Below are 26,879 nucleotides of genomic sequence, written 5' to 3' on the forward strand. Positions count from 1 at the left end.
GATAACCTGAGGTAATCTACAGCATAGAACAAGAGAGCAGATAACCTGAGGTAAGCTACAGCATAGAACACGAGGGCAGATTTCCTGAGGGAATCTACAGCATAGACCACGAGAGCAGATATCCTGAGGTAATCTACAACATAGAACACGAGGGCAGATAACCTGAGGTAATCTACAGCATAGACCACGAGTGCAGATAACCTGCAGTAATCTACAGCATAGGACACGAGGGCAGATAACCTGCAGTAATCTACAGCATAGGACACGAGGGCAGATAACCTGAGGTAATCTACAGCATAGACCACGAGTGCAGATAACCTGCAGTAATCTACAGCATAGAACACGAGGGCAGATAACCTGAGGTTACTTACAACATAGAACACGAGGGCAGATAACCTGTGGTAATCTTCAAATCTTCAGCATAGAACAAGAGGGCAGATAACCAGAGGTAATCTACAACATAGCACATGAGGGCAGATAACCTGAGGTAATCTACAACATAGAACACGACGGGCAGATAACCTGAGGTAATCTACAGCATAGAACAAGAGAGCAGATAACCTGAGGTAAGCTACAGCATAGAACACGAGGGCAGATTTCCTGAGGGAATCTACAGCATAGACCACGAGAGCAGATATCCTGAGGTAATCTACAACATAGAACACGAGGGCAGATAACCTGAGGTAATCTACAGCATAGACCACGAGTGCAGATAACCTGCAGTAATCTACAGCATAGGACACGAGGGCAGATAACCTGCAGTAATCTACAGCATAGGACACGAGGGCAGATAACCTGAGGTAATCTACAGCATAGACCACGAGTGCAGATAACCTGCAGTAATCTACAGCATAGAACACGAGGGCAGATAACCTGAGGTTACTTACAACATAGAACACGAGGGCAGATAACCTGTGGTAATCTTCAAATCTTCAGCATAGAACAAGAGGGCAGATAACCAGAGGTAATCTACAACATAGGACATGAGGGCAGATAACCTGAGGTAATCTACAACATAGAACACGACGGGCAGATAACCTGAGGGAATCTAAAGTATAGACCACGAGTTCAGATAACCTGAGGTAATCTACAGCATAGAACAGGAGGGCAGAAAACCTGAGGTAATCAACAACATAGAACATGAGGGCAGATAACCTGAGGTAATCTACAGCATAGAACACGAGGGCAGATAACCTGAGGAAATCTACAGCATTAAAACGAGGGCAGATAACCTGAGCAAATCTACAGCATTAACACAAGGGCAGATAACCTGAGGTAATCTACAGCAGGGTTTCCCAACTCCAGTCCTCAAGGCACACCAACAGATCATGTTTTCTGGATTTCCTTAGTATTGCTCAGGTGATAATTGCTTCACCTGTGCAATACAAAGGAAATCCTGAAAACATGACCTGTTGGTGTGCCTTGAGGACTGGAGTTGGGAAACCCTGATCTACAGCATAGAACACGAAGTATTAAACACAGCAGAGGAAAACACTACATAGAAATGCATAAATATGTATGAATGAAAATGATATACCTTAAATGTAACGTATCTCTACTGGAAGAAAATGAATGGCAGACCATTCAGTATCATATAAATAAAGCTGGTTTCACACTTGCGTTTTTTTTCCTATTCTTAACATGGGTGCGCATACACATGCGTTTGTATGTGCATGCATTTTTTTGTGGTGTGCGCTCGGGCACACAAAATGCACTCTGTTGCATTTTTTGAGCGTCCGACTAGCCCTAAAAAAACGCATGCGCACGCAATGCGTTTTTTCCCACCCAACCACCCATTATAGTCTATGGGTGCGCTGACGTGCGCATGTTAATGCGCACGTCAGCGCAAAAAAACGCGCACAAAACCGCAAAAAAACACACAAAAACGCATATACGTTTTTTATGTGCGTTTGCACTGCGTACAGTGCGCAGCGCAAAAAAACGCAAGTGTGAAAGTAGCCTAAGTAATGAGTCCGTATGGATGAAAAAAATTAATAATAAGACATAAAGAAAAAATTGTTGATAAAAAACCTTTATTATAAATAGGTTGCTTGACACTGTATACACTAAAAAAGCACCATAAGAATTCTAGCGATACAAAATTTGTTGATATATCAATATGATACAACCCACAATAAAGATTAGATTAGTTAGTTTGGCTTGGCCCCAATGTAAAATATAGCACACAGGTATGGTGTCAGTAAGATATAAGAATTTTACATAAAGCACAAAAAAAATATATAATAAAATACAAAAATGTGCAAATATGCAGTGCTAAGTGCTAATTTATATGAATAATATACCAAAAGATGTGTTCTATTTATCGTAAAAAACTAGTCAAAAATGGTGACTACAGTGCTGACAAATAAGTGCAAAAGCAGTATAAAGTCCTGCACTATACTACCACAGATGAAAAATAGTGTAATAAAATATAAAGTGATATGTGCTACAAAGGAATTCATTAAAGTGCTGTTTGCATATAAATTTCTATTTCAAAATTGTGCCAACATTAAATAAAGTCCCGTAGTACACTATGTACCTACATTAAATAACTGTAGGAAATGCACTATAAAGTGCTATACTGCATTGTGCTATGCTATGGAAGAGAGCCCATAAGAATATCATACAGAGAGCTATATGTTGGTCACATATGGGTCTAAAAAAGAGCCATATATAAACAGACCATGTATGAAAAAAGCACAAAATCAAACTGACCAACTCAAAATAACATATAAGAAGCTATAGCTGCAGAGAATGCCTGCCCAGTGGGTTCAAGATGGTAAGGGTTGAGGTGCTTCTACGCGCCCCGACGCACGTTTCGGATGTGCTCCACTGACTCATCTTTTGGTATATTATTCATATAAATTAGCACTTAGCACTGCATATTTGCACATTTTTGTATTTTATTATATATATTTTTTTGTGCTTTATGTAAAATTCTTATATCTTACTGACACCATACCTGTGTGCTATATTTTACATTGGGGCCAAGCCAAACTAACTAATCTAATCTTTATTGTGGGTTGTATCATATTGATATATCAACAAATTTTGTATCTCTAGAATTCTTATGGTGCTTTTTTAGTGTATACAGTGTCAAGCAACCTATTTATAATAAAGGTTTTTTTATCAACAAGTTTTTCTTTATGTCTTTTTATTATTTTTTTTCATCTATACGGACTCAGTACTTATTTAACGCTCATTCACACGTCAGTATTTGGTCAGTATTTTGCATCAGTGTTTGTATGCCAAAGCCAGGAATGGAACTTACCGAGAAAAAAACATAACTGAAAGACTGACTCCTGTTCTTTATTTTGGAGACATTCCTGGTTTTGGCATACAAATACTGAAGTGTGAAAGACACGAGGGCAGATCACCTGAGGTAGAACACGCGTGTTTTCACGTCCTCAGTGTATAAATTCTACTTTGCTATGTAGGACAGATGTGCTGCAGAGGTCCAGCCTTGAGCTACCACAGAAGATGATCATACCTCTTGTCAATAAAGTTTTGTTCTCCTATACAAAGGACAAGCTGAGGGTGTTGGAATCTCGCGAGATTTGGAGGGGCTGCGGAAATTTCGCGAGATTTGTTTTCGTTCTCAGCTCGTGTTCTGTTTCCTCCTGACGCTGCGTGCGGTGCGCGGTTACCAGTTGCTACTACCAGCGGGAAAATGGCGGACGATTTCGGGAACGGTGGCGACTTGTGTCTACCGGTGGGAAAGGATGCAGGTAGTTTAAAGTGACGTTCCAAGGGAGCTCGGTTTGGTTGAGGGTGGGTGTAACCAGGGTAGGCCATCATCTGCCTGTGTGTGGCGGGGGAGCGGCTCTCGCAGGGATGTGAGGGGATTAGGCTGTCCCAGTGCTGCGGAGGCCGTGAGAGCTGCCTGTTATTCCCCAGGCCCGGCGGCTAGTCTCACTTCGCTGGCTTCTGTGTCTCACTTCCCGCGCCCCACATTACTACGACCAAGGGCTTTCTTCTACATGTGTATCATGCAGTGTTAGCTGTGATCTCATGGGGCGGACAGCCCACCGACAAGCGGCCGCCATGAAACCGTGAACAATTGGTGGCCTTCAGGTCCTCTGCCGAGTTATCCCACCCACTGCTGATCACCCTGCGGAAGCTTTAACCCTGCATGCAGCACATTGGTCACGCCATAGACGTACTGCTAGGGCCTTTAGATTGTGAGCTCCAATGGTGACTGTAAACCGCTGCAGAAATCATGCCACTAGGTAAATAATAGTGAAACCTTGTTATTGACTCCTGTAAAAAAAAAAATAATCCCATCCTGTTCTTGTTAAGGGCCAAAACTAGACTACGCCGTTTTATCTTTAGTTGCTTTCCCGCCCAAGTCATCACGTGAGCCGGACCCAATTTTCATCACCATGTGGCATGTTTGGCTTTTTTAGTTTTTCGCTCCCCTTCTTCCCAGAGCCATAACTTTTTTTTTTTTTTTTTTAATTTCTCCGGCAATATGGCCATGGGTTTTAATTTCTCCGGCTTAGGCTGGGTTCACGTTACGTTGTAGCAGTCCGTTAGACGGACTGCGTTACACCACGGTGTAACACGGTCCGTTAATGCTGCCATTCGGCCCCATTGTCGGGCGCATCACATGCCGTAAAGCGGCACGCGTTCACGATGTGCCGTCATTCAGTGACGGAGCCTCGGACGCGGGCTGCAGCGTCTGAAGCTCCTTTACCGCTAGTGCTGATGAAGCATCAGCGCTAGCGGTATTGCATAACGCATATCGAGGTATGCTATAGCGTTAACGCAGCCAGTCAACGCTATGCATTGAACGGGCTGTGTTAACTCAATGTGAACCTAGCCTTATTTTTTGTGGCACGAGTTGTACTTTTGAATGACACCATGTCGTTTACTAGAAAACAGGTAAAAAAAAAAAAATTCCAAGTGCGGTGAAATTGCAAAAAAAGTGCAACCCCTTACTTGTTTTTTGTTTGGCTTTTTTCCTAGGTTCACTAAATGCTAAAACTGACCTGCCGTTATGATTCTTCTGGTCATTGCGAGTTCATAGACACCAAACATGTCTAGGTTCTATTTTATCTAAGTGGTGGAAAAAAATTCCAAAATGTGTAAAAGAAACAAAAAGTTGCCATTTTCCGAGACCCGTAGCGTCTCCATTTTTCGTGATCTCAGGTTGGGTGATGGCTTATTTTTTGCGTGCCGAGCTGACGTTTTTAATGATGCCATTTTGGTGCAGATACGATCTTTTGATCTCCCTATATTGCACTTGAATGCAATGTCATGGCAACCAAAAAAATGTAATTCTGGCGTTTTGATTTTTTTTCCCACTGCACTGTTTAGCGATAAGGTTAATCTTTTTTTTTTTTTTGATCTGTAGATTCTGAACGTGGCAATACCAAATGTGTATGTTTGATTTTTTTTTTTTTATTTTAAATGGTGCAAAAAGGGGGTGATTTAAACTTCAATTTTTTTTAAATTTTTTTAAAACTATTTTTCTTTAACTTTTGGCATTCTTCAATAGCCACAACTTGATCGACTCTTTCACATAGAGGCGATGCTCAGATCGCCTCTATGTAGCAGAATTATAGATTTGCTATGAGAGCCGACCACCGGGTGGCGCTCATAGCAATCCAGCATCAACAACCACAGAGGTTTCAAGGAGATGTCTTTTTGTCATCCCGACACACCAGTGACCCGCGATCACGACTCGGATCACCGGTGAGTGTATTTCCGGCCCAATGGCCGGAAGCGCTTGTTTAATGTCGCTGTCAGAGTTTGACAGTGGCATTTAACTAGTTACTAGCCGTGGGCGGATTGCGATTCCGCCTGCGGCTATTGCGGGCACATGTCAGCTGTTCAAAACAGCTGACCTGTCCCGGCTTTGATGTGGGCTCACTGCCGAAGCCCTCATCAAAGCGGGGGATACTGCCATCGGACGTACTATACCGTCCGATGGCAGTAAGGGGTTAAAAGTGTTGTCCATGGTGAAATGAAAAGTCTGCAGTCAGTCTGTGACTACATACAACTAAATCATGAAAGTATATGGTGTGCACACCATCACAGTTGCCATGTATTTGTAGCATGAGTGGATGATGATGCAACTGCATGTATGAGATTTGTATAGTTGCAGGCATATGCAAACTGGTTTCTTCTGTGCCTCTCAATAGGAAGGAATTGAAGTTGGATAAGACCGCAACTATAAGAATCGCGCACGTCACGTGATCGCTCACTCTTGCCAGTCATACAAGCAAATCATTTTTTAAACCTAGAATAGAAGGAATATATCCTAATATATAACCATATAGTTAAGTGCAATCCATGTCACTACTCAAGCAGACAAAGCATGATATAACCAAAAGACTGTGGTTCGATGGTTGCGCTGCGGCCTTGCAGCGCTGGGGTCCTGGGTTCAAGTCCCACCAAGGACAACATCTACAAGGAGTTGTATGTTCTCCCCATGTTTTTGTGGGTTTCCTCCCACACTCCCAAAACCTACTAATAGGAAAGTTAGATTGTGAGCGCCAATGGGGACAGCAATGGTATGTAAAGCGCTGCGGAATAGATAGTGCAATGCTTAAAAAATAAACTACATGGAGTATAAAAGTAAAACATAATTTGATGGTAATCCATTCATAATTTATTAAGGACACAGACATGACAGACCTATTTAAAAAGTATACAAGTACAAAAACTTGATAATAAAGTGGGTTAAAAGGGAGGAAGGGAGAACAGCAAGAGCAGTACAACGCTACTGAGAATGTTCAAGTGCACAGTTTAGAATTGCTCAAACACACATAATAAATGAAAAATGTATATAAATTGCAAGTGCACAGCAGAGACTTATTTAAAATATGTAGAACATAAAAATCAGGCCCAGGTGCATAGAAGCCACAGTGCAAGTGCAGAACCAAAAGTTATTTGGCGTGACATAAAATATATAATAGGTCAAAGTAGTACTCTCCAGAGAGAAATAAGGAGACTGCAGTAAAGAAAGAAGGGTTATGGTGTGAGACTACAACAGTGTATGTGTAAATCACTTTACTGACCCAGCTAATGCCGCTGCCGTCGCCTCACACACCAACAAACCCTTTTGCACCAGCGTCCTCAGGGAGTGATAAGGTGGGGGAAGTGTCATGTGCAGTATAAATACAGAGGCAATAAGCTGTAGGCCAATAGTAGAAGACTTACACAGGTGTCAATTATAGGGCGCATGATTAGTCTTGCCTACAATGCCATGCATCCATCGCGGGCCTTATGGCAACTTTACAAGAAGACGCAGTCGCACCATCCGTGATTTTGCAGGCGAGGCAGCGAGAGAGAGCATGAGCGCAGCGGCAAAGGCGTTATATGCACAGCACTTGTGCAGCCATGTTCTAAGAGGGCAAGAGGACGTGTAGCCGGTAAACAGTATTCTAAAGAGAAACTGCTCCAACAAATAAACAGAACAGTAAAATATCACTAGTATTCCAGTTGAAAATCTTTGTTCATTACATAGTGGAATACGTTGAGAACAGTGAAACTTAAAAATGATCAATGTAAGTCAAAATTAATATCCCATGGAGGTCTGGATTTGGAGTGATGCTCTAAATCAAAGTGGAAAATCAAATTACAGGCTGATCCAACTTTAGCGAAAATGCCTCAAGACAAGGATATGATTCTCAGTAGTGTGTGTGTGTCTGGCCTCCACATATCTCTATAACCTCACTGCCACATATGGGCATGGTCCTGATAAGGTGGCAATTGTTCTCCTGAGGGATCTCCCAAACCTGGATTAAAGCATCTGTCAACTCCTGGACAGTCTGTGGTGTAATGTGGCGTATGGAACGAGACATGATGTGCTCTATTGGATTCAGGTCTGGGACCGGCAGGCTAGTCCATAGCATCAATGCCTTCATCATGCAGGAACTGCTGACACATCTCAGCCACATGAGGCCTAGCATTATCACGCATGAGAAGGAGCCCAGTGCACATGTATTTGGTCTCCCAATGGGTCTGAGGATCTCATCCCAGTACCTAATGGTAGTCAGGGTATCCCTGGCTAGCACATGGAGGGCTGTGCGGCCCGCCAAAGAAATGTCTCCCCACACTATTACTTACCCACTTCCAAGCTGGCAGCAGAGTGTTCTCCAAAATATCTCCAGACTCTTGTCATGCCTGTCACATGTGCTCATTGTGAACCTGCTCCCATCCGTGAAGATCACCATTTGACCAATGTCAAATATGCCCACCTTGGTGTTCTCTGGCAAATACCAATCGCCCTGCACAGTGTTGGGCTGTAAGCACAACAGCTATTTGTGGACATGGGGCCCTCATACCACCCTCATAGTCTGACAGTTTGAACAGACACATGAATAGTAGTGGCCTGCTGGAGGTCATTTTGCAGGGCTATGGCATTGTTCCTCCTTTTTCTCCTTGCACAAGGCACAAGGTAGCTGTCCTGCTGCTGAGTTGTTACCCTCCTACGGCCGCCTCCACGTTCCCTGGTGTACTGGACTGTCTCCTGATATCTGCTCCATGCTCTGGACACTGTGCTGACACACAGCTGCCTTTTTTGTCACAGTTCGCATTGATGTCATCCTGGATGAGTGGCACTATTTGAGCAACTTCTGTGGGTTGTAGATACAGGCTACAGTACCTCTAACCTCTAGGGGTGAGAGCAATGACAACATGCAAAAGTGACCACAACAGCCAAAAAAGGATAACAGAGAAATGGTCTGTGGTCACCACTTGCAGAACCACTCCTTTATAGAGATTGTCTTCCTAATTGCTTATCATTTCTATCTGTGGTCTATTCTGTTTTCACAAGAGCAGGAGAAATTGATTACCAATCAGTGTTGCTTCATAACTGGACAGGTTTGACTTCACAGAAGTGTGATTGACTTGGAGTTACTTTGTGTTGTTTAAGTGTTCCCTTTATTTTTTTGAGCAGCGTATTCTACTGTGGAACAGAAATAGTGCTAAGGGGCAAATGTATAGTTGAAAATACAATATGTAGATCAGTACAGAAAAATCACTTGCATCCAGCAGCATCTGTATATACTGTATGTGTACATAAAAAGGATATGAATGCAAATAAAGTAAAACTAGATGTGAATTAATGTGTTAAAATAAGAGATATTGATGAAAAATATGGTAAATAACAAAGTGAAGTGAGTGTAAAAGTGAAAATAAAGTGTAAATGTATATTAGAAAGCATGTGACAAGTGAAAACATGAAAATGGAGTAGTGAAATAAATACACATAAAGCTCTGGCAAAAATTGAGAGACCACCTCAGTTTTATAAAAATCAGCTTCTCTACATGTCTCACAGCCATTCCGTTCCAGTGTCAGTTGAATTCCAACCAGAGTACACTTCTTCATTCTAAGTAATGTGCTTCTGATTAGGTGATCACCTGAACCAAATCTAATTTAATGAAGGAAAGTAAAAAAAAAAACCCCTGCTGTGATGTTGACAGTCTTCTTGCAATAGGAGAAGCTGGATGGCAAAACAAATGCTAGTAATATCCCAAAAGTAATAGGAATGAAAAAATAACTTTTAACCATGCCAAAGGAGTCGAAAAGAAAAGTCTTGAGTGAGGAAAAGAAGGGCTCAATTCTGGCTTTACTAGCAGAGGGATACAGTGAGCATCATGTTGCCTCCATCCTTAAAATTTCTAAGATGGCAGTCCATTACAACAAGGTCAAGCAGCAGACATTGAGGGACAACAAAGCTACAGACAGGCAGAGGGCAAAAGTGACACTCCACTGACCGGGATGACCGTCATCTTATTCGAATGTCACTCAGCAACTGCAGGATGACATCACGTGACCTACAAAAGGAATGGCAAATGGCAGCTTGGGTGAAGTATATGGCAAGAACAGTTCATAACAGGCTCCTAGAGGCATGGCTCAAATCATCATGTAAAGGTAGAAAAAAAGCCTTTCATCAATGGGAAACAAAAGAAAGCTAGGCTGAAGTTTGCCAAAGACCATAAGGATTGGACCATAGAGGACTGGAGTAAGGTAATCTTCTCTGAGTCTAATTTTCAGCTTTGCCCAACACCTGGTCGTCTAATGGTTAGACAGAGACCTGGAACGGTGTACAAGCCACAGTTTCTTGCACCCACTGTGAAATTTGTTTGGGGATCGGTGATGATCTGGGGATGCTTCAGCAAGGCTGGAAGTTGGGCAGGTTAATCTTTGCGAAGGACATATGAATCAAGCTGCATACAAGGTTATCCTGGAAAAACAGGTGATTCCTCCTGCTCAGGCAATGTTCCCCAACTCTGAGGACTGTTTTTTCCAGCAGGACAATGCGCCATGCCACACAGCTAGGTCAATCAATGTGTGGATGAAGGACCACCACATCATATCCCTGTCATGGCAGGCCAATCTCCAGACCTGAACCCCATTGAAAACCTCTGGAATGTAATCGAGGAAGATGGATAGTCACAAACCATCAAACAAATAAGAACTGCTTAAATGTTTGTACCAGGAGTGGCATAAGGTCACCCAAAAGCAGTGTGAAAGACTGGTGGAAGGCATGCCAAGACGCATGAAAGCTGTGATTAAAAATCATGGTTATTCCACAAAATATTGATTTCTGAACTCTTCCTGAGTTTAGTATTGTTGTTTCTGAATGATTATGAACTTGTTTTCTAAGCATTGTTTGAGGTCTGCAAGCACTGAATTTATTTTTTTTTGACCGTTTCTCATTTTCTGAAAATAAATACAAAATTTATTGCTTGGAAATTCGAAGACATGTCTGTAGTTTATAGAATAGAAGAGCAATTTACATTTTCCTCAAATACACTAATAAAGTGAAAAATCAGACAAACTGAAAATTTTGCAGTAGTCTCTTAATTTTTGCAAGAGCTGTATACGGTACATTATTTTAATTAATAGAAATAAAAGTTAAATTTTATGGTTTTCTGGTGAGGGTTTATTTGGGTTTCTCCCCAATTTAGAAATATGTATCTATCCCTCCAAAGACCATCTTAGTTCCTCCATTATTTTTGTTATACTATATAGATAAGGTCACACGGCCAAGTCGAATGATAAATTAAAGAGGTCGTTTTGCATTTATGATACGTGCACACAATCAGGAATGAGCAGCACTTTGGACGCAGCGTTTTTTGCTGCGTTCAATTAACCCCTTCACCCCCAAGGGTGGTTTGCACTTTCATGACCGGGCCAATTTTTACAATTCTGACCACTGTACCTTTATGAGGTCATAACTCTGGAACGCTTCCATGGATCCCGGTGATTCTGACATTGTTTTCTCGTGACATATTGTACTTCATGTTAGTGGTAAAATTTCATTCAAATAACTTGCGTTTATTTGTGAGGAAAAACGGAAATTTGGCGAAAATTTCGCAATTTTCCAACTTTGAATTTTTATGCCCTTAAATCACAGAGATACGGCACACAAAAAACTTGATAACTAACATTTCCCATATGTTTACTTTACATCAGCACAATTTTGGAACCAAAATTTTTTTTTGTTAGGAAGTTATAAGGGTTAAAAGTTGACCAGCGATTTCTCATTTTTACAACACCATTTTATTTTTAGGACCACATCACATTTGAAGCCACTTTGAGGGGTCTATATGATAGAAAATACCCAAAAGTGACACCATTCTAAAAACTGCACCCCTTAAAGTGCTCAAAACCAGATTCAAGAAGTTTATTAACCCTTTAGGTGCGTCACAGGAATTTTTTTGAATATTTAAAAAAAAAGAACATCTAACTTTTTTTCATAAAAAAAAATACTTCAGGTTCAATTTTTTTTATTTTACCAAGGGTAACAGGAGAAATTGCACTGCAAAAGTTATTGTGCAATTTGTCCTGAGTACGCAGATACCTGATATGTGGGGGGGAACCACTGTTTCGGTGCATGGCAGAGCTCAGAATGGAAGGAGCGCCGTTTGACTTTTTCAATGCAAAATTGGCTGGAATTCAGATTGGACGCCATGTCACGTTTGGAGAGTCCCTGATGTACCTAAACAGTGGAAACCCCCTACAAGTGACCCCATTTTGGAAACTAGACCCCCCAAGGAACTTATCTAGATATGTGGTGAGAACTTTGAACCCACAAGGGCTTTACAGAAGTTTATAACCTAAAGCCATACAATTAAAAAATCATATTTTTTCCACAAAAATGATCTTTTCACCCTCAATTCTTATTTTTCCAAGGGTAACAGGACCCTAAAAGTTATTGTGCAATTTGTCCTGAGTACGCTGATACCCCACATGTGGGGGTAAACCACTATTTGGGCGCATGGCAGAGCTCGGAAGGGAAGCAGCGCCATTTGACGTTTTTGGCTGGAATTGAGATCGGACACCATGTCGCGTTTGGAAAACCCCTGATGTACCAAAACAGTGGAAACCCCCCACAAATGACACCATTTTGGAAACTAGACCCCCTAAGGAACTTATCTAGATGTGTGATGAGCACTTTGACCCCCCCAGTGCTTCACAGAAGTTTATAATGCCTGGGCGTGAAAATAAAAAATTCGTATTTTTTCCACAAACATGATCTTTTAGTCACCATTTTTTTATTTTCCCAAGGGTACCAGGAGAAATTGGACCCCAAAAGTTGTTGTCCAATTTGTCCTGAGTATGCTGATACCCCATATGTGGGAGAAAACTACTGTATGGGCACACGTCGGGGCTCGGAAGGGAAGTAGTGACGTTTTGGAATGCAGACTTTGATGGAATGGTCTGCGGGTGTCATGTTGCCTTTGGAGAGCCCCTAATGTACCTAAACAGTGGAAACCCCCCACAAATGACACCATTTTGAAAACTAGACCCACTAAGGAACTTATCTAGATGTGAGGTGAGCACTTTGAACCCCCAAGGGCTTCACAGAAGTTTATAATGCCAGGGCATGAAAATAAAAAAATCGTATTTTTTCCAGAAACATGATCAATTAGTCCCCAATTTTTTCATTTTCCCAAGGGTAACAGGAGAAATTGGACCCCCAAAAGTTGTTGTCCAATTTGGCCTGAGTACGCTGACACCCCATATGTGGGAGAAAACTACTGTATGGACACACGTCGGGGCTCGGAAGGGAAGCAGTGACGTTTTGGAATGCAGACTTTGATGGAATGGTCTGCGGGTGTCATGTGCGTTTGGAGAGCCCCTGATGTACCTAAACTATTGAAACTCCCCACAAGTGACCCTATTTTGGACACTAGACCCCCCACGTAACTTATCTAGATGTGTGGTGAGCACTTTGAACCCCCAAGTGCTTCACAGAAGTTTATAACACTCAGACGTGAAAATAAAAAAATCATTTTTTTCCACAAAAATAATATTTTTGCCCCCAATTTTTTATTTTCCTAAGGGTAACAGGAGAAATTGGACCCCAAAAATTGTTTTGCAATTTGTCCTGAGTAGGCTGATACCCTACATGTGGGGGTAAAACACTGTTTGGGCGCATGGCAGAGCTTGGAAGGGAAGGAGCACCATTTGACTTTTTCAACTCAGAATTGGCTGGAATTGAGATCAGACGCCATGTTGCATTTGGAGAGCCCCTGATGTGCCCAAACAGTGGAAACCCCCCAATTCTAACTCCAACCCTAACCCCAACACACCCCTAACCCTAGCCCTAACCCTAGCCCTAATGGGAAAATGGAGATAAATCCTTTTTTTTTAATTTTATTATTTTTCCCTAACTAAGGGGGTGATATCGGGGGGTTTGATTTACTATTTATGGCGGTTTTTATATTTGGCAGCTGTCGCACGCTAAAAGACGCTTTTTATTGTAAAAATAGTTTTTGCATCACCACATATTGAGAGCTATAAGTTTTCCGTATTTTGACCCACCGAGTCATGTGAGGTCTTATTTTTTGCGGGACGAGTTGACGTTTTTATCGGTACCATTTTCGGGCATGTGACATTTTTTGATCGCTTTTTATTCCTATTTTTGGGACGCAGAATGAACAAAAACCAGCGTTTCATGAATTTCTTTTGGGGGGGTTGCGTTTACACCGTTCCGCATGCGGTAAAATTGATAAAGCGGTTTTATTCTTCGGGTCAGTACGGTTACAGCGATACCTCATTTAGGTTGTTTTTTTTATGTTTTTGTCGGTTTTATGCAATGAAAACTATTTTATATAAAAAATAATTATTTTTGCATCGCTTTATTCTGCGAGCTATAACTTTTTTATTTTTTCGCTGATGATGCTGTGTGGCGGCTCGTTTTTTGCGGGACAAGATGACATTTTCAGCGGTACCATGGATATTTATATGGGTCTTTTTGATTGCGCGTTATTACACTTTTTGTTTGGCGGTATGATAATAAATCATTATTTTTTGCTTCGTTTTTTATTTTTATTTTTTAAGGGGTTCGCTAAAGGGGTTAACTAATGGGACAGTTTTATAGGGCGGGTCATTACGGACGCGGCGATACCTAATATGTGTACTTTTATTATTTTTTTTTTATTATTATTTCCAAAAAATGGATTTATTGGGGGAATTTTTTTTTTTTTTTTCCTAATTTATTTGGCGATTTTTTTTTTTTTTTTTTTTTTTTTTTTTTTTTTTTTTTTTTTTAAATTCTTTTAACACTTTTTTTTATTTTTTTTTTTTTACTTTATTAAATAGTCCCCCAGGTGGGACATCACTGTCCTGTGACAGATCGCTGATCTGTCACATCACAGATCACTGTGACAGATCAGCGATCTGACACAGGCACTGCAGAAGGCTTCCTCATGCCTGCGCTTTGCAGGCACTGAGGAAGCCAGCTTCCGAAGGCCCCCGTCGCCATCTTGGATTCGGGGGCCTGGAGGAAAGGAGCCCCCCGCAGCAGCGCTGCACATTGCGCTGCCGTGGGGGGCTCAGGGAAGCACGGAGCGAGCCCCCTCCCTGCCGATGCTTCCCTTTAACCCCCGGTACACCGCGATCATGTTTGATCGCGGTGTGCAAGGGGTTAACGTGTCGGGGGCGGTCTGTGACCGCCCCTGACACATTGTGCCGGGTGTCAGCTGTGATAATCAGCTGACACCCGGCCGCGATCATCGGCGCTCACCACGTGGGCGCCGCTGATCGCGCCGACGTACTATCCCGTCCATGGGCAGAGGGGCCCAGGTCCCATGGACGGGATAGTACTTCGGATGGCAGAAAGGGGTTAAGCACAGGTAAATCCGCATGCGTTTACTGAACCATGCGGATTTACATCGTTCAATATATTCCATTGATGTAATCTCTGTTGCGAAGACTAGCATCTCCTCAAAAGAAATTGACATGCTGCAGTCCTGAAATGTCAGTGTCCGCTGGTGTTTCGCAGATGCACATAGTCGCATAGTGGACATGGGATTTCTAGAAATCCCATCCACTTTGCTGTAACATCTAGCCGCTGCGGTTTTGACTCTGCATAAATATGTATCGTCCTAACCACAGCAGTTACTGAACTTGGGAACGTACCCTTAAGGCTATGTGCCCACATTGCAGAAATGCTGTGGAATTGTCCGCAACATTTCCGCAACTCCCCGCCATGGGATGCGTTTTCCTGCAAAACACGAGTGTTTTGCAAGCGTTTTTAGCTTGCAGAACACTAGCGCTTTCCAAGCGATTTGAAGCATCGCTTGAAAAAGTGATTGACAAGTTAGTCACACTTGTCAGGCATAGTGCTTGACAAGTGTGACCAACTTTTTACTATTGATGCTGCCTATGCCTCTATAATTTTTTTTTTTCTTTGACAATAGGTATCATCCATTGCCTTCTATTGGAACTAATATGGATATAATGCTGATGTTCCTTTATTGAACCTTGCTATTTTTTACCTCTTGTCTGTGCTTGTCTGATTTTACTGCAGAGAGTTTTTTCTGGCTTTATTTGATAATGCATATGGAATCTATATTTTCTGTAGTTTATTAATACCCAAAAATACAAGACTGACACTATCTACTGGTAGCTTATGGAATCTGTATTTTCTGTGGTCTATTAATACCCAAAAATACAAGACTTGCTACTATCTATTGGTTATACAAGAGGTTTCTCTCTGTTTACATGTAATAGCCTGTCTTTTATATATTGTACATTAATAGCCTGTGTATTATATTAAGCACTATCTTTCATCTCTTTTATTTGCTTATTGTTTTCCCACCTGTAGCTTATAAGGGTCATTTAGGGCGAGTCTGGGACAGCCGCCGCAGAGTGGGGGCGCCAAATCGTATCTTTTAGGGTGCCAACCTCCACTGTCAGGAAGGGATAACAGGCTAGTGTAGAGTTATCATAGGTTATTATTGTATAGAGTTTAATTGTGTTATTTCACTAGGGGGGGTGTTTTTTACCTCAATTTATTAAAGTTTCATATTTTTAAAGAGATTATATGATTGCACTTTTGATATTTCTTCCCTGGTCCTGTGGACACTTTTTTTTGATTAATCAAGAGAAGGACATCCCTCTTGTACTTGACCACCAGAATGTTGTCGTTCAATTGGGATCAGCTCTCACCCTTTCTGAGCAGTTGCCTGATTAGCGTCATACGGAGGCCTTCCTGATTTTTGCGGACAGTACCGCAGGCTGCGGTAGCTCACGCAGAGAAGCACTTGAAGAGTAGGATGCTGGTATAAAAGTTATCTACGTAGATGTGATAACCTTGATCCAGCTGTGGGTTCACCAAATCCTACACAATTTTCAAACTCACTCCCAGGAAAATGGGGGCATTAAGGGTGTTGAATACTGTTGTCCTTCCCTTCATAAAATCTTAAACCTGTGGGTGTACCCTAGGGTACTCAGTTTGTAAAGCTTAATTCCATACCTTGCCCTCTTACTGGGCAGGTATTGTTGGAATTTGAGCCTCCCCTTTAAATGTATTATGGAGTCATCCATAAAGATGTCACTTTGAGGCAAATACACCTCAGAAAACTTATTGCTGAAATGATCAATGACCGTCTGAACTTTGAAAAGTCGGTCAAAGTTGGGGTCATCTCAGGGAGGACACTGTGCATTATCATTGTAATGCAAAAAATTGTGGATGGCCTTAAAACGTTTACGGGTCATGGCCATGCAGAGCACTGGAGTGTAAAACATTTAACACGTCAGTTTTACTAAAGTTCTGGCTTTATCACTAACCCCATGTGAAAAACCAGACCCGAAAACACCATAATTTCTACAGCGTTTACAAGGGTGCAGTTAGAAAATGATGAATGGCAGCTTTGTGCCAAAAATTGCTGGGCATACAAATTTGTCTCAGCCACCATGAAGTTTTGCAAAATCTTCGGAGAAAGACTTTGAAAAAGTCTATTTCTGTGAGGCCGGTGGTGTCCCCCCCCCCCGTCGCTGTCCTGGTATGCGTGGCTAACCCCCTCCCGTCTTTGTATACATGCTTACTATTACAAAAAAAAAAAAAGCAAACATCCTACTCACCCTCCAGCATACCCTCACAACACCTCGTTCTGGCTTCCAGCAGCTCTTCTTGTGCTGATCGATCACGTGGCACCGCTCATTAAGGTAATGAATATGTGCTCCATGCCTGTGGGAGGGGAGACGCATGCATATTCATTACCTTATTGAGTGGTTCCATGTGATCGCTCAGCACAGGAAGAGCTGCTGGAAGCCTGCAACAACGAGATGCAGGGCATGCTGGAGGGTGAGTAGGATGTCTTCTGGATGCCGGCGGCTGTCACTGTGCGCGCTATAAGAGAAATTAATATTCATTTCTCTTTAGCAGCGGCACAGGCCTTAGTCACAGTCGCCGGCTCCTGCCTCTGTCACCCACTGCTCCACAGCTCCCCCTCCCTCGCCAGTTTTCTGGGACAATTGACTCGTGTTTAAGCCAAGGGGGGTGTTTTCAGCACAAAATATGTGCTGAAAAACTTGGCTTATACCCGAGTATATATGGTAAATTAATTTTTAAAATTCTTTTTTCACAAAAAAACTTCAAGAACCGGAGATCGATCACTGGTATGCTACAGTGATCAGCACTTGATGACTGTAGGATGCACGCATGGATCTGATTCTTTTCTTCCCGCTGTGACACTATCGCTAAGGCCTCTCAGATGTCAGTGTGTCCGGTCCTTGTGATGACCGTTTTCACATGTACCAGAGACACTTAGGCTATGTGCGCACGTTGAGTATTTGCTTGCAGAAATTTCTGCAAGGTTTCTGCATCTCTTGGCAGCAGAAACGCTGCAGAAAAATCCAATGCATTTTTGGTGCGTTTTTGCATGCCTTTTTTTTTCCTGTGAATTCAATGGGTCAAAAATGCGGGCAAAAACTCACAAAGAATTGACATGCTGCAGATTTAAGCGCACAGCAAATCCTGAAAGGAAAAATACTGATCATGTGCACAGCACTTCAGGATTCTCATGGACTTTGCTGGCATAAGGATTCTCTAGCATTTTTGGCCCAATTCTGCAAGGAAGCAAAAGCACGTGCACATAGCACAACACACGTAGACCCATTCAAGTGAATGGCTCTGTGCACATGACAGTGTGCTTCCACGGATCGTATGCCCATGATCAAAACATGCTAACATCCATTTTTTTACCGGCCACACGGGCCGCAAAACATCCCGCACACGTATACATGGATGACACACTGGTATGTCATCCGTGTGATACATACCTGTGGCGTTACAGTAAGCGCTGTTCCCCGGCGCCGGTTGCTGAAGACTACTCTCTTCATTCTCCCCTGCTCTGCCGGCGATCAGTGCGAGCAAGGGAGAATGAGAGTTGTCTTAAACTGATAACAGCGACAGCGGGAGGCGACTGATGGGACAATTAAGGCCCCGTCACACATAGCGATCTCACTAGCGAGATCGCTGCTGAGTCACAAGTTTTGTGACACAACAGCGATCTCACCAGCGAGATCACTGTGTGTGACAGTGATCAGCGAACGGCCCCCCTGCCGGTATCGCTGATCGCTCTGGGAAACCTCTGGACTTTTCTTTGGTCGCTGGTCTCCTGCTGGCCAGCACGCATCGCAGCGTGTGACAGGCGGGAGACCAGCGATCTGCTGGTAACTAACGTACACATCGGGTATCCAAGGGACGAGCGTCCCTTAGATACCCGATGTGTACGTTAGTTACCAGCTCCCTGCATCAGCGCACTGGTAAATAACGTACACATCGGGTATCTAAGGGACGCACGTTATGTGTGACTATGTCGCTATGTGTGACTCCAGCTTTACTCTATTACTTTTTTTTTTTTTTTCCCTTTTGTGTTTCTACTTCATTCTTCTTGCGTGACACATCTGATGTATTCTGACAATTTTGTTTTCTAGTAAATCGACTTATCCAGGAGAACAGTCACATTTTCTCTGACTCGAATTGTAAAGTATGCAGTGCTGTCTTAATCTCGGAGTCGCAGAAGCTTGCACATTACCAGGTGACACATTCTGTTCATATTCCTCCTGTTAAAAAATATGTACTGTTGGCTTACACAAATGTAATTTTTCCATTTTTTTTCATTCCCAAAAAGAGCAAGAAACATGCAAATAAATACCGCCGCTATATGTCTATTCACCAAGGAGAAGATTTTACCCCAGCAAAAAAGATGAAAGCTGAGAAAGCTGATACCATGGTAAAATGTCTATTGTTATTACCAGGGATGAAGAACTGTAGGTTAGGCTATGTGCCCACGTTGCGTGTTAAAACGCACACCAAAAGCCGGACTCCTTCCCAGAAATCGCGCGTTTTTTTCCGCGCGATTTCGCTGCGATTATGATCGCGATTTTGCCGTGATTTTCGTGTGCGATATCCAAGCAATTTCCAAGCGATTTGAAGCATCGCTTGGAAAGTGATTGACAGGTTGGTCACACTCGTCAAACATAGTGTTTGACAAGTGTGACCAGGTTTTTACTATTGAGGCGGCCTATGCCTCAATAGTAAAAGATAGAATGTTAAAATGCTAAAAAAAAAAAAAAAAAAGTCGGTGTATATTTACCTTCCGGCGTCCCGCACTGCCATCCCGGGCCTAAGCGTTCCCAGCGATGCCTTGCGAGACCTGTGATGATGTAGTCTCGCTTTGCTATAGCGATCTCGCGAGACCACGTCATCACAGGACCGTGCCGCAAGGCATTACTGGGAACGCTTAGGCCGGGAATGCAGCGCGGGACGCCGGAAGGTAAATATACACCGATTTTTTTTTTTTTTTTTTTTTTTTTTTTTTTTTTTTTTTTTTATTCTTTTTTTTACAGGGGTATGGTACCCAGGGCCTGGATGACAGTCTCCTCTCCTCCACACCGTGGGTACCAACCCCACATGAGACGCTTAACTTCCCTCATGGTGGGCATAGCCACATGCGGGAAGTAAGCGATTCTCATGCATTCCTATGGGTGCGGAATCGCGGCAATTCTTTTCTATTCCGCACAAAAGAATGAGCATGCTGCGATTTTTTTTCCGCGATGCGATTCCGCCGCAGAAAAAAGCGCAGCATTAGCACAGCATGTGCGGAATGCCATAGGAATGCATGGGGGGCGTTCTGTACACGATTTTTAAACTTTTTCGCCCCGAAAATCGCGGCAAAAACGCTTAAAAATCGCTACGTGGGCACACAGCCTTACACGGTTATAACTGAGCATTGAAGGACAATGTTTACTAATCTAATATATATTTACTTTGTAATGTCTTCACGTCCTGTTCCATCCAGATGTGTCTGAATCCCAGAAATCCAAGTGGCGGAAGTTCACCGACCGCCATATTGGGACACCCAAGTGATGGGTGTCTCAATATGGAAACTGCTGGTGGTACCAACCACCAGCGCAACACCGTTGCACCAAACACACGCACACACACTGTATGCGCCGTACGCACCACACACAAACACACTGTATACACCGTACGCACCACACGCACTGTATTCTCTGTACGCACCACACACACACACACTGTATTTGCCGCACGCACCACACAGTTATTGGTGGAGAGAGAGCGCAGACAAGGGGGAGAGCACATGGGGTTCACAGGTCAAAAGAAGAGATGACATGAGAGGAGAAGACAGCAGATGAGGGAGAGAGAAAGCGCCCAGGGGGTGAGAGACAGAGCACAGGGGGGAGACGGCTCAAACGGGACAACACATGAGGGGAGAACACAGCACAGGAAGGAGAGAGACTGCAGACAAGGGGTATAGCACATGGGGTAGACAGGTCAAAGAAGAGAGCGCAGATGGGGAAAGAGAGAGTGGATAGGTGGGTGAGCACATGGGGGGGGGGGGGGGGGAGATTCTCAACTTTGCAAAGCCTGCCCCCATTGTGACATTACCGCCCTTCCGATGCGATAGCATCGGGCTTCCGTCTAGTTAATTTATAAGGCCCAGTGTGCACTGTAGCTAACAAGGTTGTAAATCTGATCAATTCTTTGTGTACAAGATCCATTAAAGGGGTTATCCGGGCTTTTCACATAATCTCAGTACATATTGTCATAATTTTGCAGCCCAGATAAGTAATTTACTTTCTGTCACTAGTTTACACGGTTTTCTAGATATTCTGAACAGAACATCCAAGGGGGGGGGGTGTTATGGCATTGAAATGAGAACTAGTCGTAACCTCCTACTCTACTCCAAACATGCCCTCTGTAGCAACAACCCCACCCTCCATAGCTACAGGCCCTCCCCGTCCACATGAAGCAGACCTCATCACACAGTAACAAATTCTTCCCCTCCAGCAGCCTCAGTGCAGAGAGCAGCTGCTCCTCCCCCAGACACACACTGAACAGTGTTCTATGGAAAGTAAAACTAGTGAGGAGGAGGGAAAATCGTCCTGTATTCTGGGCCACTCCATGATTACAATACATAACTCATCAGTAATTCCTTCCCTCACTGTCCCAGGCTGCTGGCAGCAGTGAGAACAGACTGTGTGATGGCCAGTGATGGGGGTCTGCAGCTTCTAATCTGCACAGGGGATGGCAGTCACTGATGTAATCTGTTGTTTGACAAAGCCTCTGCTGTGTGAATGAGACAGCTCTGTGTCTTGATGTCTTAACACAGCAGCAGATTTGGTGCAGTGTATGTGTGAAGCTCCACCAAACTCCCAGCAAGCTCCAATGACCAGCACCACCCACTGCCCACTCATTGGCTGGCAGTAAACTGCACCAGCACTCATCTTTATCATCATTCCAGCATTGGAAAGAACACAGCAGTGATCCTGTATTTGTGAAAGCAGCACAATACATACATACACCCCCAAACACTTCACACTGTTATAGCTGCTGATTGGACTGGCTGCTCCCATCAGTATTTGTGTCATTAGAGACACAGTGCTCACACATACACTGCACCAAATCTGCTGCTGTGTGAAGACATCAGTGACACAGAGCTGTCTCATTCACACTGGAGAGGCTTTGTCACACAACAGATTACATCAGTGACTGCCATTCCCTGTGCAGATTAGAAGCTGCAGACTCCCATCACTGGCCATCACACAGTCTGTTCTCACTGCTGCCAGCAGCCTGGGACAGTGAGGGAAGGAATTACTGATAATGAGCTATGTATTGTAATCATGGAGTGGCCCAGAATACAGGATGATTTTCCCTCCTCTTCATTAGTATCACTTTCCATAGATCACTGTTCAGCGTGTGTCTGGGGGAGGAGCAGCTGCTCTCTGCAGTGAGGCTGCTAGAGGGGTGGGATTTGTTATTGTGTGATGAGGGCTTCTTCATGTGGATGGGGAGGGCCTGTAGCTATGGAGGGTAGGATTGTTGCTATAGAGGGCATGTTTGGAGTAGAGTAGGAGGTTACGACTAGTTCTCATTTCAATGCCATAACACCCCCCCCCCCCCCCCCCTTGGATGTTCTGTTCAGAATGTCTAGAAAACCGTGCAAACTAGTGACAGAAAGTAAATTACTTATTGTCATAATTCTGCAGCCCAGATATGTACTGAGATTATGTGAAAAGCCCGGACAACCCCTTTAAAGTTTTAATTGCTATTTAGGTGGTTAAAAGGCGCATTGGAATCCTCCATGTTTCTTCAGTATGCTTAAAAGGATTGTCCTGAGATCAGATGCAAAATGAATCACCTGTTTACTGATGGGACCTCTAATTTATATGTATCACCTATTCTACAGATAATGGGTTGTGATCTCTTCAAAGTGATTGCCTCATGAAGACAGTCCTTGAGATTGAAGGGTCTGGTTTATTAAACTAAACTTCCAGCAAACACTTGGTTGTTCAAGAGAAGGTCGGCACTGACTTTACTCCTCTACAACCTCTGGGAACTATAGGGCCTTATAAAGATATTTTTCTTTTTCAAGATTCAGACAGGATTTTCTAAAATTTGCAATGAATAGACGCTTTATTGGAGACATCCATACAAAAAAACAAAACTAGGAATTGACTCATGTGACAGGATAGCTTCCCACAAATTAGGTGGAGATAGAATAGTGTACTCAAAGAATGCCGCGACCAGACATGCTCTATAGGCCGGGATCACACATGCGAGGAATATGGCCGAGTCTCGCATGTTAACACCCGGCACTGCCGCCAGCACTCAGGCTCCATGTATTGCTATGCGGCCGCATGCTCCGATCCGAGTTTCGGGTATTAACATGCGAGACTCGGCCGTATTCCTTGCATGTGTGATCCCGGTCATAGGGTTTAGATCTGGTGACTGTATAGGTACACAAGGAAAATTAGCTGTTATGTTTCTGGAACCAATCCGTAATTAAATTACCTGTGGAACATGAATATATGGCCTGCTGAAAAGTCTACTTCTGCCATAACGTAAACCTCTACCATGAAGCAATGAGCTTAGTCGACCACAATGCTTAGGAAAGCCCTACTGGTCAAATGTCAATTTATGGGTATTCCCCACACCATTACTCCTCCTTTACCATCCTCAACTGTTTACACCTGACAGGAAACGCTTAGGTTGCGTTCATACATTACGACCGTCATGCATTTTGTTTTTGTCACCATTTTAAAAAAAACCCAAAACAATATCTATCTATCTATCTATCTGTCTATCTATCTATCTATCTATCTATCTATCTCAATCAATCAATCAATCAATGCTGCTTGTACCAAATTTGACTTTTTTTTTTTTCCAATTCCACTGCTCAGTTATCCAATTTTTGTGTTCTTTGGTCCACTATAGGCTTTTAGACAGTAATTGCGATGAATCTGGGCCTCTGCTGAGCCAAGTAGCAATGAATTGTGTATGGATGGAGCACTAGTGTCGTATTGAGTGCACTGCGTACCGATGACCATGCTTTATTTATAGACTTTCAGATCGCTCAATTTTAATCAGAATTCATCCTAAAAACTGATCTGCAGAAAAGCTGCTGACTTGACTTTATGCTGCAATCTTTGAGTCACGTGTCTAATTTAGCTTGGGGAGGCATCAATCCTGAAACTGCAGGTGTCACTATTAAAATAGCCATTCAGTGTATGCATGATGGGTCCGCTAACCACTTGTGGGTTTTTCTTCATTTTACTTATTAGATTTTAGTAGTTTTTTATATTAAAAACACTGTAGTTCTGTTATATTATTTTACAGCTAGTTTTTTCTTCTTTTCACATCAGCAAAGTGCCAGCGATGACACAGACAGAAACAAGTGCTGCCCAGTCTGCAACATGACCTTCTCATCTCCAGTGGTTGCTATGTCTCACTATATTGGCAAAACGCATTCAAAGAATCTGAAAATGTTGGAACAGGGTGGGGTTTCCCAAGGTAGGAATTCATATGAAGCGATTGTATTTAAGGCTAGGCCCACATTACGTTTGTGTACCTAGCCTAGAGTATACATCTGTGAACCTTTCCAGATATATGCTGTAGAGTAACCACAGGTGACCGTTCACCAGATGGAGACCAAATTCTTTCGTCCTTTGGCTGGAAAGTGTAAGCACACACTTTGTGTAGCAGAATAAGAAAGCACGTTAGGCCGCGCTATCCTATGCAGAGGGACATTGCAAAGAAACACAACATGATACACTTTTTTTTTTTTTTTTTTTTTTACAATGGGTCCTTATGATGAATGGGTGTACACTGTCGAGCATATGCCTCCTGCGGTTTTATGCCTGACTGTTCACAAACATAATGTGGTCCTAGCCTTAGAAGCACTGAGTGCTGTTTTTATGCAAAAAGATTTATTTAATGAGAACTTGTCATGAGAAAATTAAGTTTATGGTAGACTAGCTGCTGGCCCGATTCTAAAGCATCCGGTACTCTAAAGCATCGGGTACTCTAGAATATGGCCAGCGGCAGATTAAAATAAAAAATGTGATATATTTACCATCCGACGGCCCTCGGAATCTGTCCCTCCTCTCCACACTGCCGGCATCTTCTCCCAGTACTGCTTTGCGCCAAAGACCGCTGCGTGACGTCATCAGCGGTATTTCGCGCAAAGCAGTACTGGGAACGGAAGATGCCAGCAGTGTGGAGAGGAGGGACAGATTCTGGGGGCCGTCGGAAGGTGAGTAGATCACTATTATTTATTTCAATTCTATTTTTTACTGTTTATGGTACCGAAGGTCTGGAGGAGTCTCTTCTCCTTCGGACCCTGGGTACTGGCTAGCGCCGGGCATCTCCGGCTGTGTCGCTGCTGGCACCCAGAGATGACCCACGGCAACCGTCGGGAGATCTCCCGACAGCACGGTAGCGGTGGCGTGCGTCCTGCTAATTGCGGACTGCGCCTGTTGCTGATTGGTTGTAGCCTGGCTTCGGTGAGAGACATGATAAGGCGCATATATATATATATATATATATATATATATTGTTGCAAAATTTCACAACACACACGGTTTACGAAGTAAACAGATCTTAGACCTGATGAGGCTGGATTAATTACTGTGAAAGTCCATGTTAGAATGGTAGTCGTGATCTTATTACAGTATGAGGGCTTGGTTTTTGCTGGATCACTTAAAAAAAAAAAAAAAATTCAGTAGATTATATGATACAGTGAATGGTGTCATTCAACATTCTGAGTGGGGTTAAATAGTGAAATGTGCAAATCCACCTTTGAGTTTGGCTGTTTGATTTTATGGCCTTTATTATGCAGTAACAATGACCTTCTAACTTGTTATATAAAGTGTTCCCAATAAAATCTTCAACTCAATCCGCAAAAAAGCAAGTCCTCACTCAGGTCTGTCATCTGTTAACAGAAATATAGTGGTCTTCCACGTTACTGGTAGCACAAAGGCTCTGGAAAATAAAAGCTAAATGACTCCTAACACCCTAAAAGAAATTCTGCAAATTCTCTGCTCCCAAATCCAAATGACCTCCTTCCTTCTGAGCCCCAGTGTGCCTAAACCACATTTAGCACCCACATATTTAGTATTTCTGTAGTGATGAGAGCCTGCCTAATTTACAGGTACGTGTCTCCAGAAGCATGAGCTGGGCACTACAATGTTCTGGTCACTACAGCGTACTGCTCACTACAACGGCAGTTTGCAATTTTCACTCCGCAACATCCACTGCTGCCTGTTTCTGGAAAACACCCATGGAGTCAAAATCATCACTACACCTGTAGATAAATTTTTAGAGGGTTATAATTTCCAAAATGAGGTCACTTCAGGGGGATTCTGCTTTTTTTAGCACCTAGGGGCTTTTTATATGGAATCCGCAAACTATTCTAGGAAAATTTGCGTTCCAGGAGGTCCAAGTCGCTCCATAAGGCTAAGTAGTAGTCTACAGCCACATATGGTGTATTGCCACGTTCAGTACAAATTGTTGGGACAAATGTTGGTGCCATATTTACCCATTTTCAAATATGAAAATGTAAAACTTGGGGCTAACACACAATCTTGGTGGTAAAAATGTTAATTATTTTATTTTCACTGCCCAGTTGTATAAAAGTCTTGACACGCCTGTGGTGTCAATATAATCACTGCACCCCTAGTTGAATTGAGAGGTTTAGATTGTAAAATGGGGTCACGTTTGGGGGGTTCTACTGTGTTGTCTCTGCTAATGTAACATGGCACCCTCAAACGAGTGCCGCAAAATCTGTTTCTTCCCTTCTGAGCTTTGTACTGTGCCT

At 43.0% G+C, this 26,879-nt stretch overlaps 2 protein-coding genes across 3 annotated transcripts in view; one reads left to right on the top strand and one right to left on the bottom strand.

Moving 5' to 3' along the window:
• Window positions 1–7,063, bottom strand: part of UIMC1 (ubiquitin interaction motif containing 1) — a 273,520-nt gene extending 266,457 nt beyond the window's left edge. The window contains exon 1 of one of the 2 annotated variants that reach the window (XM_073544992.1): window positions 7,026–7,063. The gene's annotated coding sequence lies outside the window, so the exon portion shown is untranslated. Of the gene's footprint in view, window positions 1–1,270; window positions 1,322–7,025 lie in introns of those variants that run through there. The other variant, XM_073544993.1, reaches the window with a different exon arrangement.
• Window positions 3,544–26,879, top strand: part of ZNF346 (zinc finger protein 346) — a 43,621-nt gene continuing 20,285 nt past the window's right edge. The window contains exons 1-4 of the mRNA XM_073544996.1: window positions 3,544–3,728; window positions 19,192–19,295; window positions 19,389–19,490; window positions 24,427–24,574. Coding sequence (XP_073401097.1) covers window positions 3,671–3,728; window positions 19,192–19,295; window positions 19,389–19,490; window positions 24,427–24,574 — 412 coding nt within the window. The 5' untranslated portion in view covers window positions 3,544–3,670. The remainder of the gene's footprint in view (window positions 3,729–19,191; window positions 19,296–19,388; window positions 19,491–24,426; window positions 24,575–26,879) is intronic.

The sequence above is a fragment of the Dendrobates tinctorius genome, unplaced genomic scaffold, assembly GCF_039654945.1.
Source record: "Dendrobates tinctorius isolate UK_male_01 unplaced genomic scaffold, ASM3965494v1 ptg000139l, whole genome shotgun sequence".
Taxonomy (NCBI): domain Eukaryota; kingdom Metazoa; phylum Chordata; class Amphibia; order Anura; family Dendrobatidae; genus Dendrobates; species Dendrobates tinctorius.